Raw genomic sequence first — 14,289 nt, forward strand, 5'->3', positions numbered from 1 at the left:
CCAGAGCATTCATTTTTCAACTCAGCAAAAAACATAGGAGATTTTTTAATTTAATAATAACCCCCATAAATACATAAAATAGCTTCAAACTAAAACTTTCTTAAACCTCTTTCTTGTGATACATTTTCAATTATTTTCTTCCCGAAATTCAAGTGTTTTTAAACAGTTGGCAACAATTCTAGATGTAGTTTAGAAATGAATCCTTTTCAAAGCCATTTCGGTTGATACCCATATTTTAATAATTCGTTCAAATTATCTAGATATTGTATATTTTGAATTTAGCTTTTTAGACAGGCGGCAACTTTCTCTGACAACCATATTGTGATACGTACATATCTATGTATGTATTGTAGTAGAAGATAAATTTGATTTTTCAAAAAGGTGGCAATCATGGTACATTTAGCTTTGAAATAAAGCCCTCACAAGACCATTTCGATTGATACTCATTAATGCAATAATTCATTTAACTTATTAAATAATTTTGTTTGAATTGAGTGAAACCCTCTCAAATATCTCAGAAAATTATGCATATTCAAACTAAATATATCTAAGCACTCCGGCGTTTAACACTTTAGCTTGTATATAAAATAATTATATTTGACTTTTTAAGCAGGTGGCAACCCTCTTTAAAATATTTTCAAACTACAACCTTCTAAAGCCTCTTTTGTCTGACACCCATTGACACCCATTCATATAATACTTATTCCAATTACCTAATTCTCTTAATTAAAGTGAAATTTGTTTTTTTTTTTTAAATAGGTGGCATTCCACCTGCATGTAGTTTAAAGAAAAAGCGTTTTTAAAACTTTCGATTGATACTCATATAATAATTCAGTTAAATTAATTTAATTTAATTTTTAAACAGGTGGAAACCCTTGTATAACACCTCGATAGTATTTTAAATGTTCAAACTAAAGGTTTGTTAACTATCTTTCGTTTGACACCTATATTTAAATTTTTCATATAGCTTGCGAATAATTAATTTAAATTTGACTTCAAACAGGTGGCAACTCTTTTCAAAATTTATTTAACCTGCAACCCGTGTAAACCTCTTTCCTCTGACAACCATACAATACAAATACAAATTTTAAATAAATAATTCCCTTATTTCAATTTAAATTTAATTTCCTAAACAGGTGGCAGCCCTCCTCCATGATAATAAGTGTGTGTCACGCCCCATTGTCTAAACGAGATAAAGGCTCTCCTATAGTTTAAGTTACGCTATTTGTCAAAAGTCTGCCAAATCTAACCATGATCGGTGAGAGCGTAACAAACAAATAAGTTCACTCTCGCATTTATAATATTAGTAAGAATTTGTTTAGTTCAAAGTGCAGAGAAAGTAGCAATTTTGCAGAAAATTGAATCTCCTGTTCCTGGAAACAAATGTTGCATAATAAAAATTAGTTGAAAACAATTATAAGGTTCCCCTAAAACGAAAAAATTGCACAAGTAAAAATTTGAATGTTTTAAAAAACATTTAGAAATATTTTTACAATTTTTTTCAGAATTTCGTGATCTGGACTATTTTGAACAATAAATTCCAGTTTGGCACCACTGTACGCCGCTTCGCTTCACTCCATGTCATTTCTCCAACACGTTTTATAGCAAACACTTGCCGCTAATGTTGTCTACAGCCTCTTTGCGTTCACACTGTTTTTACATAATATATAAATTTAGCCGAAAATTTTAAGCAAAAAAAAGTTGTTGGCTCTGCGACTACAGCTAGTCGCTTATTTAATATTTCGCGCAATCTGCTGTTGTTGCCATTATGCTATTAACACGGTTTTAATTTTTTCTATTTTTTCTTTTTTAATTTCAAATATTTGTTGTTATTTTTTAATTTTTTTTTTAGTTTTCTTTTTCTCATCCATATTCGCCTGCAAGCGTCTCGTCTTCATACTGTTCCGCCAATCTACCATATATGTATTTTAAGTTGTAAAGCAATTATTTTTAAATTTGCAATTAATAACACGAAAATTGCATTTTAGTTAATATAATCGTTCTTTTATATATTTGTAGTTTTATTTGGACAGAGCGACGCCTCTTTTGCCGTCTTTATTTTGGCGTTTCGAAATGCCTTTTGCTTAGCCGCCTTTGACGTGCCGGCATTCAATGTTGATTGCTATCATTTGGTGGATATATTTTTTTTAGTTTTCTTGTGTAATTATTTTGGCACAAGTTCAAGCGCAAAATTATAATTTTATTGATACTAAATTGCTAATAATTTTGATGAAGATATTTAAATTTATACGCCAATTTAATAATATTTTACAAAGCATTCTTTATGAGAGGTATACAAACTAATTTTTAATGCATATTTAACTACTCAGAAGACAGGCGGCTGTAGTTGTTTGTAAATAAATTTGTAAATACACAGCAGTAAATCGAACTAGCTCAGAGTGATAGGCAAGTTAGCTGAAAAGAGCACTTAGCTGCCCTACCCTAGATACGGATCTATTTTCGGAATCCCCGCTACCAAGTTCATTCAGAAGGGATTGAATCAATTAAAAAAAAAAAATGTGCTTGCTGTTTGCATTGCGTGATTTTAGCTGGGATTTAGACTACAATCTCCCCCCTTAGACTAGTCGTCTAACGCTCGCTTACCTAAAGCGGGCTTGATTATAGCCCGGCCCTTCTGGCTGACGTAAATTTCAATGTTCCCTCTCGACACTTGCGACCTCCATGCAAACTAATTTTGAACTAAATGAATCATTCTGTTGTTTATGTCAAGATTTTAACTCTCATTCCAGCACGTTTGACACATCGCACTCTCAATAATTGAAATACATACTATCTTTAGCATATCCAATCAGCTGATGATTTTGATTCTGTAGCTGAATAGTTTTAGATCTCGACACTTAACAAACTCCTGTTTCCACGACTCGGCACAAAAAAAAAAACAACAAAACAAGTAAGAAAGTCTAAGTTCGGGAGAGTTCGTTCTATCTCGATTCGTTTTGCCTGTGCGCTCGGGCATAAAAAACAAAAATACCACAATAAAAACAAAAAAGACAATTTATTTATCAGAAGCATTGTCTCTTACACACTGACGCTACTCCGAAATAATAGTTTGAAAAACCGCATAAATTCAAATCCGCATAAAAAATTGCGTAAAAGGGGACCTAAGTGTATACTAATTATTGGCCAAGGATCTTAAAATTTTATGACCTTTTGCATATACTTGCACGTGTCTGTGTATATGCATACATACATACATTTACAAGCATATGCATTTACAAACATCTGCAGTTGTGGTAATTAGAAACTTGAAACCAAGTTCTTGGCACGTGTCTCTACTCCCACTAGCTGGTCTCCTTAGTGGTTTGAATATTGTGTTACTACAAAAACAAGGCATAAAAACGGAATAGAATTAAACAACAAATAACTAAATATGTATGTTTTGAATATGAGCCAACTTGGATAGGAATACTGCTCCTATCAACTAAATACATACTATCTGTCGGAAGGCTACTGCGAAGTATTGTAAAAGTTGCATATGTAATTGCGTTTGTGTTTGATAGCGCAGTACAACAGCAAAACTAAATACTAAGTATAAAAGTATTTATGTATGTACTTTTACCTAACGACATGCCGCGTACAAATGTTTTTGGTTTTTTTAGCTTCGCTAAATACTGGATACAAAAGTAATCCCAAAAATCCTGAAATAGTCCCGAAAATACGAAAAAATCCTGAAAATTCCGAAATAGTTCCGACAATACAAATTGGGAATATTTAGTTCAGAAATGTGCTACAAGCGAACCTGCAAAACCTTGATCGCAAAATCAGAGTGACAGATTGTATGGAGCTAGAGGATAGGCTAAACAGTCTCAACAGGCTCAACGGCGTCATACTAGATGCTTCTATCATTAGCTGTTGGGTAACAAAATCAAAACCCGGCAATCAAGCTAAAACTCCGTGGTGGTCTCACGACCTCTCAGCACTCAAGAAAGGCGTGCGGAAGCAACTTAATATAGCCAAAAGAACTAGGTGCTGGGGGGACTATACCATGAGCCTAACTACATGCTCAAAAACACCAGAGGGCATTGGAGCCAGCATCTTTGGTCTAAGATCAAAGAACGCATTTTCGCTGAGAACACTCCCTAGCATATGCCAAGCGGAGGTTCACGCCAGTGTGTACAGATTAGTTTTCAGCGAAAATGTCGCAATGAAAACATCGTATTTAATACCAAGCGATAGCCAAACCGCACTGAGGGCTCTTCGTTCCTACGAAATCAAGTCTGCACTGGTTCTTGAGTGCGTAGATAGACTAAATACCTTAGCAGCAAAAAACAAGGTCTTCATTCCATGGGCCCCGGACCACAAAATCACAGAGGGAAATGAAGAAGCAGACAGGCTCACTAGCGATGCGGCAGCAACAACACCAATAGGCTCCGAGCTATTCTTTGCAATAGGACCGGACACCATCAAAGCAGAGCTTAGGTGAGAAGAAAGAATAAAAAAATAACTGCCTTGGCGGCGGTGCAACGAAACTAGAATTTCTGTAATATACATATTACTTAGAATAAGAACAAAAGACTTTAAAGGCTATTCCACAATCAGAAGTAGAAAATTTCCTTTTAATTTTTACAGAGAAGATAGTGAGGGCGGAAATGCTAAAGCTTACGAAAAGGACATGGCTTGGTATTTTGACTAGTTTTGCTGAAATCAAATGAGCTCTGCATAACTACTTTTTTTGTAAATGGAATATTCAGGGTATCCTGGACCACCCGTCCACTCCCTTTAAAATGTAGGGAAATGCTTTGAATAACGCAAAATTACGACCTACCAAACACATCTCCCTAAAAGAAAGAAATTTATTTATTTGTTAAAGCGTAATTGATTAACCGTTTGTAGATATTTCGCGTTCATTTGTAATTACTGTTGCTTTTCATTTTCATTATGTTAAGTGTATTGGGTAATTATGTACATCCATCATAGTTGATTATTGAAAGTGCCATTTCATTAATGTTATTTAATAAGTGAAAATTGTGACTTAAAACAAGTGAGAGTGTTAACAGCTTTGACGTCGCTTTCGGCATCAATTTACCGCTAAAAACTTTCAATTTCTGAATTTGTGTATGTATGCATATTTACAAGTATAGATACACGTTTATATTAAACATTAACGACATGCGCATACGCATCTACACTGAAGCCTCTATGTGCAAAATGCATATGAGTATGTGCATATGTATGTATATACATATATTAACATGTTGCAAGTTATAAAAGTTTTGCGAAAAGTCAACATCAACCAACAAATTGTAAATTTCATGTAGTACAGTTGCATGGGCTTTACGCGTCAGTGTTGATAAATATGTAGGTACAATTTGCAATGTGTGTGTGTTTGCGTACCTTACACACATACACAAACATGCCAGCACGCGAGCATATTCGCTTATTAACAATATTAAATGCATTTGCATATCGCGTTTGAAATGCTTCAACGAGCACAGGGCGTCATTGCAATGTATATACATATGCATGTATGCATGTACATATCGAGCCCTAACCACCAAAATAACGTAAGCGAGATTTTTAGTCAGAAATTTCTTTTTGGTGCAGAAATATTCCTAGAGCATCTAGATGCATTTCTGCATCAGAAATAAAATTAATAAAAAAATGTCGCTTACGTTAGTTTGGCGGTTAGGGCTCGATATGTACTCTTATGTGTGTATGTACTTGCGGGCATGAAACCATATTTGTCCGTCTATATGTCGATACGTTTTTATTATGTGCACATTTAACTTGTCTGCATTTTTCTGCTTCTTTTTCGTATTTTGATATTTTTTAATTTTTATTTTTTTTGCACTCAAACCTCAACCGCCACCACTGGCATACAGTGCGTATGAGTAACGCGGTGCATGCATGTTAAGATATCTTTCGTGTGTGTGTGTGTTAATTAATAAACGCGTATCCGCAATGTAGGTCGCATTGGTCGACATAAACACAGCCGATATGCATGCATGCTGCATATTTGCAAATATGTATGCATATATACTGTTGTTGTTGTACATATGTGCTCTTAGATGCATGTACAGGGTGTTATTCTTTAATTTCATTTTCAATGGCAATTTTGTCTGTCTCGGCTCTTACTGCCGATTTCACCAGCAATTTAAGTGTAAAATTATATTTTCTTTTTCGTCGGTTTTCATATTAAATTAAAAAAATACCAAATTTAACTTAACTTGCTTTCGCGAAAGTGGCTATAAGTTCCAGAACTTTGTACATTGGATTACACCTCAACTCAACTCAAAAAAAAAAAAACAAAAACTTTTAGTATTTTAAGCGAAGAATGTATTTGAAAGTCACATAAATTTTAAAAGCTACTTAAAAAAGCGTCCCTTAGACCATTTTTTGACTTCAGATACTGCATTAAGTGCTCTTTATTATTTGGGAAAGAAAACCGAAGTAGATCGTAGTTAAAGTGGAGTAGTGTAGTAAATGTCTAATTTTCATCAAAAATCGTAGCAAATCTGCTACGATCGTAGTAAAGTTCTAACGCTGATTGACACCCTGTACCTGAGCAACTGTTGCTCTTTCACCCACAATTTGGCTTCATATGTCATATGCATACATATACACTATGTAGGTATGAATACATACATATGTCCAAATGCAAACTACCCAGTGGGAAAATGTAATGTATAGTAATCTAAAAAATAATCAGTAAAACAGCCGTTTTCACATTCGTAAATGCCTTTATTTTCCCACGGCGTTGTCCTAAGCAAAGTGTGGCATTCAATTTGGCATCACCAGTAAAGCAAGAATGAATGTGATTTAATATCAATTTTTGGCAACTTTTTGAATACATTATATTACGCAGTACAAAATAGAATCTATGTAGAACTCATAAGAAATACATAACATTATTTATCACGCATGTAATGCATTACTTACTACTTTTCCCACTGGGTATATTTGCATCTATACGCATACTATGCATGAATGTGCAACATTTATTAGCAGCATTTGTTTGAATTACTTGGGTCACAAACGAAATTGGGTCAGCCAGCAGCGGCAACAGCAGCGCTTGTATTCTTGCTAATTTTTCGAGTTCGTTTTTTTTTTTGAATGCCTTCACTGCTTTTTTTTATGCAACTCAGTAATATTCGTTTTTGGTTGTTTTTGCTTTTCACGTCGTTTATCCAACAGGAAATTAATTTTACCGGAGCGCTTAAAGTGTTACTACATACATAGGCGTATGAAGTATACAAATAAAGGTTTTTATGTATAACTTGCCAAAAAATAATATCGTATAAGTAAAACTAGAATTCAATAGTACGAGTAGCAAAAGCAACATTTACTCGTATTTAAATGCAGAGAGACATGGCACATACATACTTACAAATATATGTACATATGAATACTTTTACCTTTTTTCTTAATTGGGTGGCAGCCAGACAAACTTTTGCCAGCCAACGATTTATGTAGCATTAAAAAATAATGTACCTACATATGTATATATGTGCCGGTGTTTGTGAATACGAAAGTGTTGTTAGTTTTGTAGGTGTTAGTTTGTTACCCTATGGTCAATTGAGCTATTTGACCCTAATTTTTTGTGCATTGTGGCGTGAGCACTTAGGCGGCAGCAGCAACAAGTGTATGGATACTCGAACACCAGAATAAGTCTCCGCACAGTGTTTTTTTTTAATATTTGCAATGTTTATCATAATAAATTTTTTTCGTGAATTTTTATAGAAATAGTTCATGCTGCATCAAATGGCATATAAATTAGTGTTTCAAAGTTTTTACAAAATTTAGGAAAATTCGACAAATTCTTACCAAAATTTTCAACATAAAAAAAACTTTACAATTTTTTTGAGTATGCAGTTTTGCAGTTCCCTCAAATTCAGTACAATAAAGTGCAAGTCTAAGGGGCTATAAGACGATGTTGCGCATTTTCTTCATATAACAAATGCGAGATAATTTTTTTTTTGTATGGGGAAAAATTCCAAAGGGCGTCAAAAAGGTATTTTATAGCGACTTAAAGCTTGCACTTTCTTATACTGGAATTGAGTGAACTAAAAAACAGAATACTCAAAAAAATTCTAAAAACTTATGTTTAAAAATTGAAAATTTGTCGAATTGTACCAAATTTTGAAAAAATTTTGGAACATTAATTTATATACCATTTGATGCAGTATGAACTACATTTTAACGAAAAAAATTTGTTTCGAAAAACTTTGCAAATATTAAAAAAACTGTGCGGAGAAATTCAATAAATTCAACAAGATATCACATATCTACAATTATGAAGTAATTTTCAATGAAATACAAACATCCATTCGGCTACGTTGAGAAAACATGCAGAGAATACCTACTTCCATTCATTGTCTATTTTAATATAAACTCTCTGTGGAACTTTCTTTGTTTCACCTGATTAGCCCTTAACCTCGAAACTTTTCATAGAGGCAATCTTCTTGTTTTTATGTGTCATATTTTTCTCTGAGTAGTAAGAGTTGCCTACTTCGGTTTTGTGACAAACGGGCAAAATATGGGCATTTAAAACCCTAATCCGGTAAATTACTCAAAACCATGAAATTTTGAGTTGTGCCGTTATTGCAGAGGACCATCGATATTTAAAAATGTACACTTAAGCAGCAGGGTGAAGAACAAGGTAATTTAAGAAAATGGGTAGTTTTGGAATACTTTGTAACTCACCACAAACTGGTACAAAAGAAATGAAGTAACTCAATTTTTTTTTCTTGGAGAAACTACCAGCTGAAAGAAAGGACTAGTTGCGACTTGAGTTTGACTCCCCCGCCAAGAGGACACTATAGCTTATCATAACTATACGACACCCACATATCGACAAGTTAAAACTATTTCTTTTATTTTTATTTAATTCGATTTTTTTATTTATATTATGTTATAAAAATAGTTAATTTTCATTTTATTAAAAAAAAGACAAGAATGCTGTTCTGTGTAGCTTTTCACACAGAAAACGCTTGCATGGTCTGGTAGGCGGAAGGATTGCTTCAGGTTATATTGCTCAATAAAAATCCCTGCACCAACCCCGCATTCCGTATTTGATCCGTCCGTAAAAAACGTTAAGCGCTCCAAGAACTGGACCCCTGAGTCCAATCACTGCGGCTTGGGAATTACATGCGTGGTTTATGGTTAACCCAGGTCTTCGCCAGGATATATTTAGTAGGCAGCGCTTTAATTGCATGCGGTAATGCATTTAGGATGGAACTATGCCCGAACGGCCTTTCTTTCCAGAGCTCCAGAGAAGCAGTTGGGTGACGCTGTTAGTTGTTGTTCGGACAAAATCTCAATGCACCTGTTACGCCAGCGGCTGGAGCAGAGCTGCAAGTCCAGTTAATGTTTGGTCATACATGGACAATTCTCTAGACACATAGTTTTTCTACTCGTCCATAGTCTACACGTCCGAAGTCATAATTCAGTGAGCAAATTTTACGTACTTATAAGGCATTTTAACTAATGTACTTTAGGAACATTTTCTTACGCATATTTACAAGAGATTGTTTTTTTTTTTGCGAGGCGTACTAAAACATAAATGCATATAAGTATGTAGATATATGTATAAAAAAGTATTAGCATATAACAAATGGTGCCTACATTGCCAGAGCCCTACTACTGCATAAAGACGCGAATTCAGCGAAAGCGAAAGCGCGTCGTCGGCCAGTGCCTTCATCGACAACAGACAGTCAGCAGGTCATTGACAATTAAAGCAATTAAGTTTGCTGGTTCGGCAAACGCAAACGTGTGACAGGAAAAACAAATTCTTGCAACATAAAAACAAACTAAAGTCAGCAAGTAAATAAGATGAATGATCGTTAAGGGTAAACAAATTGGAATCGAAAACGAGTTGTAGCTGTGCTGTATTATTTTGAAAGAGCAATTAATCTAAATAAAATTAGTAAATGTGCCAATAAATTTTTGCATACAAGTGTTTTCGTTTTAAAGCAAAGCGGAAAAGACAGTCCAAGATATATATAAATAACTCCTTCTGCAGTATTATTATTTTTAGACCAGTTCAACAACTTTTTTACGGATGTTTATATTCTTACGCTAAATTTATAAGAAGTAAAAAAGATTTTAACTGCTTTATAAATCGAAAATTTGCCTGAAAATATCACTTTATCTTTAATTCTACTTTACTTTTTATGTATAAGGCCATTAGTCTTTAGTACAATCACTAATCATAAACTCTCTTTGCTTACCTAAATCACGGAGCGTTCATGTGAAACAGTCTACTTTTTTCTTATTATATCCAGATTTCATGACAAGTTCCTATTCGTATTTGTTTTCAAAGCCGATACCGTTATATACATATTTTGTCGTCAATATCCCAATATATTTGTAGCAGGATGTATTTATCGGTAATTTTTATAGTAATTGATACATAAATCTACTAAATTTCTTATCGATAAATCTATTGATGCCGTTACCGATTTGTAATGCTATTCTCCGATACTTTTAATTTATTTGTTTTGATATCGTCATCGATAAATAAGCTCACTCCGCTTTTATTGCGATGCTGTTATCGATTCATCTACAAATATCTATCAGTATTGTTATTGGTAACGTTTTCGATAAATTTATCGATATGCTGTTGACTTTTAAAACCATTTTTTGACATTCTCAATTTGTTTATTGATATATTACTAAATAAATTATCGATAAACAAATCGGCTCAACTTTCAATCCGATACTGCCGTCGATATACATACATTGTTTATGGGCAGGTGATTTGTGCAATACTTTAAGCTTGTAGCTGTTAAAAGGATATCACAGCGAAAGCTAATTTTTACACTCTCTATCATGGAAATTCCTGGCTTAAATCGGGGCTTAGTTCAAATAAATTACACACAAAATGCTAGCGTGGAAACCGGGACTGTTACGGTTATGATCTTTGTAATAAAAGTCATAAATAATTTCAGAACAAATTTAACCGTAATTTTTGATTTTTATTTTTTCGATCATAACATACAATAGATGAAATTATAACTGCTATTTTCCAATTTAATTTCTTAGATCATAAAAGATTTAAGTCTACATTGTGACCGTCAAATATGATAAAAATAAATAAAAATTAAAATAACGAATTTTTTATTGAAAAAAATAAAAATCACAAAATACGATCAAATATAGTGGAAAAAAATTAAAATCCAAGTTAACGATTTTGCAATGATCAAAAATCAAAAATTTTAATTTTTAACGGTTAATTTCGGTCCCTGCGAAAAAAAAGTTATTTCCATCGAAATCTATGTAGATACTTAATTTGCGTTATAAATAAAATATAAGTGTTAAAACTAAATTTCAATAAACCCCAATTCTAATATTTATTGTACATATTCAATTTTTCAAATGTTGCAGACGATGTCGAACGCTTAAAACCACCAAAACGCGGCTTCTTTCAATCCTTTCTATGCTGCTGGCGACGTAATCGCACGAAAACCAATCAAAATGGCACATCAATCGATGGTTCCACAACACCGCCACCATTACCGGACCAACAAAGGTACCTACTACCTCAGGTTAGGCACTCGGATATGCATAAAAAATGCATGGTCATCGATTTGGATGAGACATTAGTGCACAGTAGTTTTAAGGTAAGCAAAATATGTATGTACGTGAGTAAACGCCTAAAAGCGTACTAAGCTTTTTGCAAGCCATGCAATTTAAATAGCTTATCGCGTACGCAGTCATTTTATTTTTATTGGCGCCCATACATATTTAACGGTTTTATTTGAAAATTAAATATTAATCGTTTTAACTACATATTCTCTTACAGCCGATTCCAAATGCTGATTTTATTGTACCAGTGGAAATTGATGGCACCATACATCAAGTTTACGTACTCAAAAGGCCCTACGTCGATGAGTTCCTGCGAAAAATGGGCGAATTGTACGAGTGTGTTTTATTTACAGCATCACTAGCCAAATATGCAGATCCCGTTGCCGATCTATTAGACAAGTGAGTGTGAATTACCAATTATTAACTAATTTTATTTAAAAAAAAATATATATATTTTTATTCTCCCGCAGATGGGATGTATTTCGTGCAAGACTGTTTAGGGAATCGTGCGTTTATTACAGGGGAAATTATATTAAGGATCTAAATCGTCTTGGACGTGATTTACAAAAAATCGTCATTGTCGATAATTCACCAGCGAGTTATATATTTCATCCAGATAATGCGGTAAGCGAGTTTGATGTATTAATTAGAAAATCGTAAACTGAGTTAAAATTTCAAAAGTTTCTGGATGCAAAAAAGTCTACTTAATTAAGTAAAATACGTAGATTTTTTCAAAGTTAAACATGCTGATTTTTATAACGAATTTCTAAAATTTTTAAACATTTATTTCTTTTTATTCCTTTCTAGGTTCCTGTAAAGTCATGGTTTGATGACACAAACGATTCCGAATTACTTGAACTGATACCGCTGTTTGAGAAACTTAGCAAAGTCGATTCTGTATACAGCGTTCTGTGCAATTCCAACAATCCACTGAATAGTGTTGCGAAAATGTAAGTAAATTTGGATGTCGCATGTATATTAGGGTGGTACTTAAAAATATTAATATCTAAATTTTTTATGGAGCATCCATTTTTTTTTTTTCTACACATATTTAGGAGTCGCTATCAGAGCTTGAAAAAATTTTATATTTTTTTTTAATCGCTGATTTGAAATTCTCTTCAAAGTTATGGTTAATGAATGGGTCCTTTCGGTTAGGTATACCCAACTATAGGCTATGGTAGGAATGCACCGCAGAGGTGCACGCAGTCGACGTCGCGGGCAACTGCAAGCGCGCAAAAGGGCTAGGCGAGAAAAGTGAGCTGTACGGCGATGGCAACGTATACATATTAACTTATTTGCGAGTTAAAATTCGTGTAATTTTTCCAAAAGAAGAGCACCAAGTTTTTATTATCGTTTAATAATTTTTTTGATTTAGTAAAAATTGTACATACATACCAAGGCATATTCAACAAGGTAGAAGTGACAATTCAGTCGAGCTCTCTCATACCTGACTGTAATGTCAAAAAATGTAAACAAAGAAATTAACCCTTTGTTATGCATTTACCATATTTGATAAAACTCAACATCTTTGAAATTAAAGTTTTTGTAAATATGAAAATATTTCAAATCTCATTAGAATCAGCTTCATTTTATTTATTGAATTTTCGATTTAATGTAAATATGGGAATGCATACTTACACATGTGAAGATGCTGAGAAAAGAACACGAAAACTTGACAGCCCTGGCGCAGGGCAGAATATAGGCAACATTATTTCGAGAAAAGAAAACGCTATTAGTTAATTCAATTAATTTAATAATAGTTTAACTTTTTAAACACAGGAGGAAACCCTCTTCCAACACCTCAAAAATATTCTTTGCGTTCAAACTAAAGATTTTTTATTACTCCTTCGTTTGACATCCATATTTTAATATTTCATATAACTTGTGTATAAACAAAGTAAATTCGACATTTCAAGCAGATGGCAACCGTGTTCAAAATACTACTACTTTCTGAAACCCCTTTCGTTTGGCACTCATATGGTTATACATACAAATTTCCCTTACCTAATTCTCTTAATTCAAATTGAATTTGATTTGTTAAACAGGTGGAAACCCTCGTATAGTTCAGTAAAGAAACAAAGCTTTTCAAAACCATATCGATTGATACCCATTTTGTGATAATTGATTTTTTTTTTAATAATTTGAATATAATTGGGGTGTTCACAGTTCGTTCCAAATAGTGTCTGAAAATGTAGACGTCTACATTTTAAGACGTTTTCTAACCGTAAAATCTGTGGTGTTGTTGTTTCCCATACAAAATTGGAAAACGACGCCGTCTACATTTTGTCACACTCAAAGGTATGTTTTTTACGTGTCTACATTTTGCAACCTCGCAGCAGGGTTGCATTATGGCAATACTAATCACATTTTTTTTTATTTATTGGGCACGTTTTTTGTATTTGCATTTAATTTGAGCGCAATTTCTGATGAAAAGAAACAAATCAAGGAAAAGAAATAACAAATATTAGGAATTGGTAATTAAGTTAAATAATTACAATTTTTCAGAAACAAAATCGAAAGGCGATATATAAAAAATGCACGCAAAGAGGAAATGTCTGGCAACACCAGCAAAGTTTTGAGACGATTTTGCGACGACTGCTAGAAAGGGGTGCTCACAGTTTGATGCTAAAGATGTCTCAAAATGTAGACGTCTACATTTTCAGACACAATTTGGAACGAACTGTGAACACCCCAAATGATTTCGTAAACTCCAAGCGAAATGTACGTGGGTTTCCTTCCGCC

General features: G+C 33.5%; 1 protein-coding gene across 1 annotated transcript in view; it reads left to right on the forward strand.

The window, feature by feature from the left end:
• Positions 1–12,501, forward strand: part of LOC118740079 (phosphatase Herzog-like) — an 87,754-nt gene extending 75,253 nt beyond the window's left edge. Inside the window, exons 2-5 of the mRNA XM_036471573.1 lie at positions 11,347–11,582; positions 11,765–11,946; positions 12,018–12,171; positions 12,355–12,501. Coding sequence (XP_036327466.1) covers positions 11,347–11,582; positions 11,765–11,946; positions 12,018–12,171; positions 12,355–12,501 — 719 coding nt within the window. The remainder of the gene's footprint in view (positions 1–11,346; positions 11,583–11,764; positions 11,947–12,017; positions 12,172–12,354) is intronic.
• Positions 12,502–14,289: the final 1,788 nt, after the last annotated feature.

This window comes from Rhagoletis pomonella, unplaced genomic scaffold, assembly GCF_013731165.1.
Source record: "Rhagoletis pomonella isolate Grant_MI unplaced genomic scaffold, Rhpom_1.0 Rhpom_scaffold_00005, whole genome shotgun sequence".
Lineage (NCBI taxonomy): Eukaryota > Metazoa > Arthropoda > Insecta > Diptera > Tephritidae > Rhagoletis > Rhagoletis pomonella.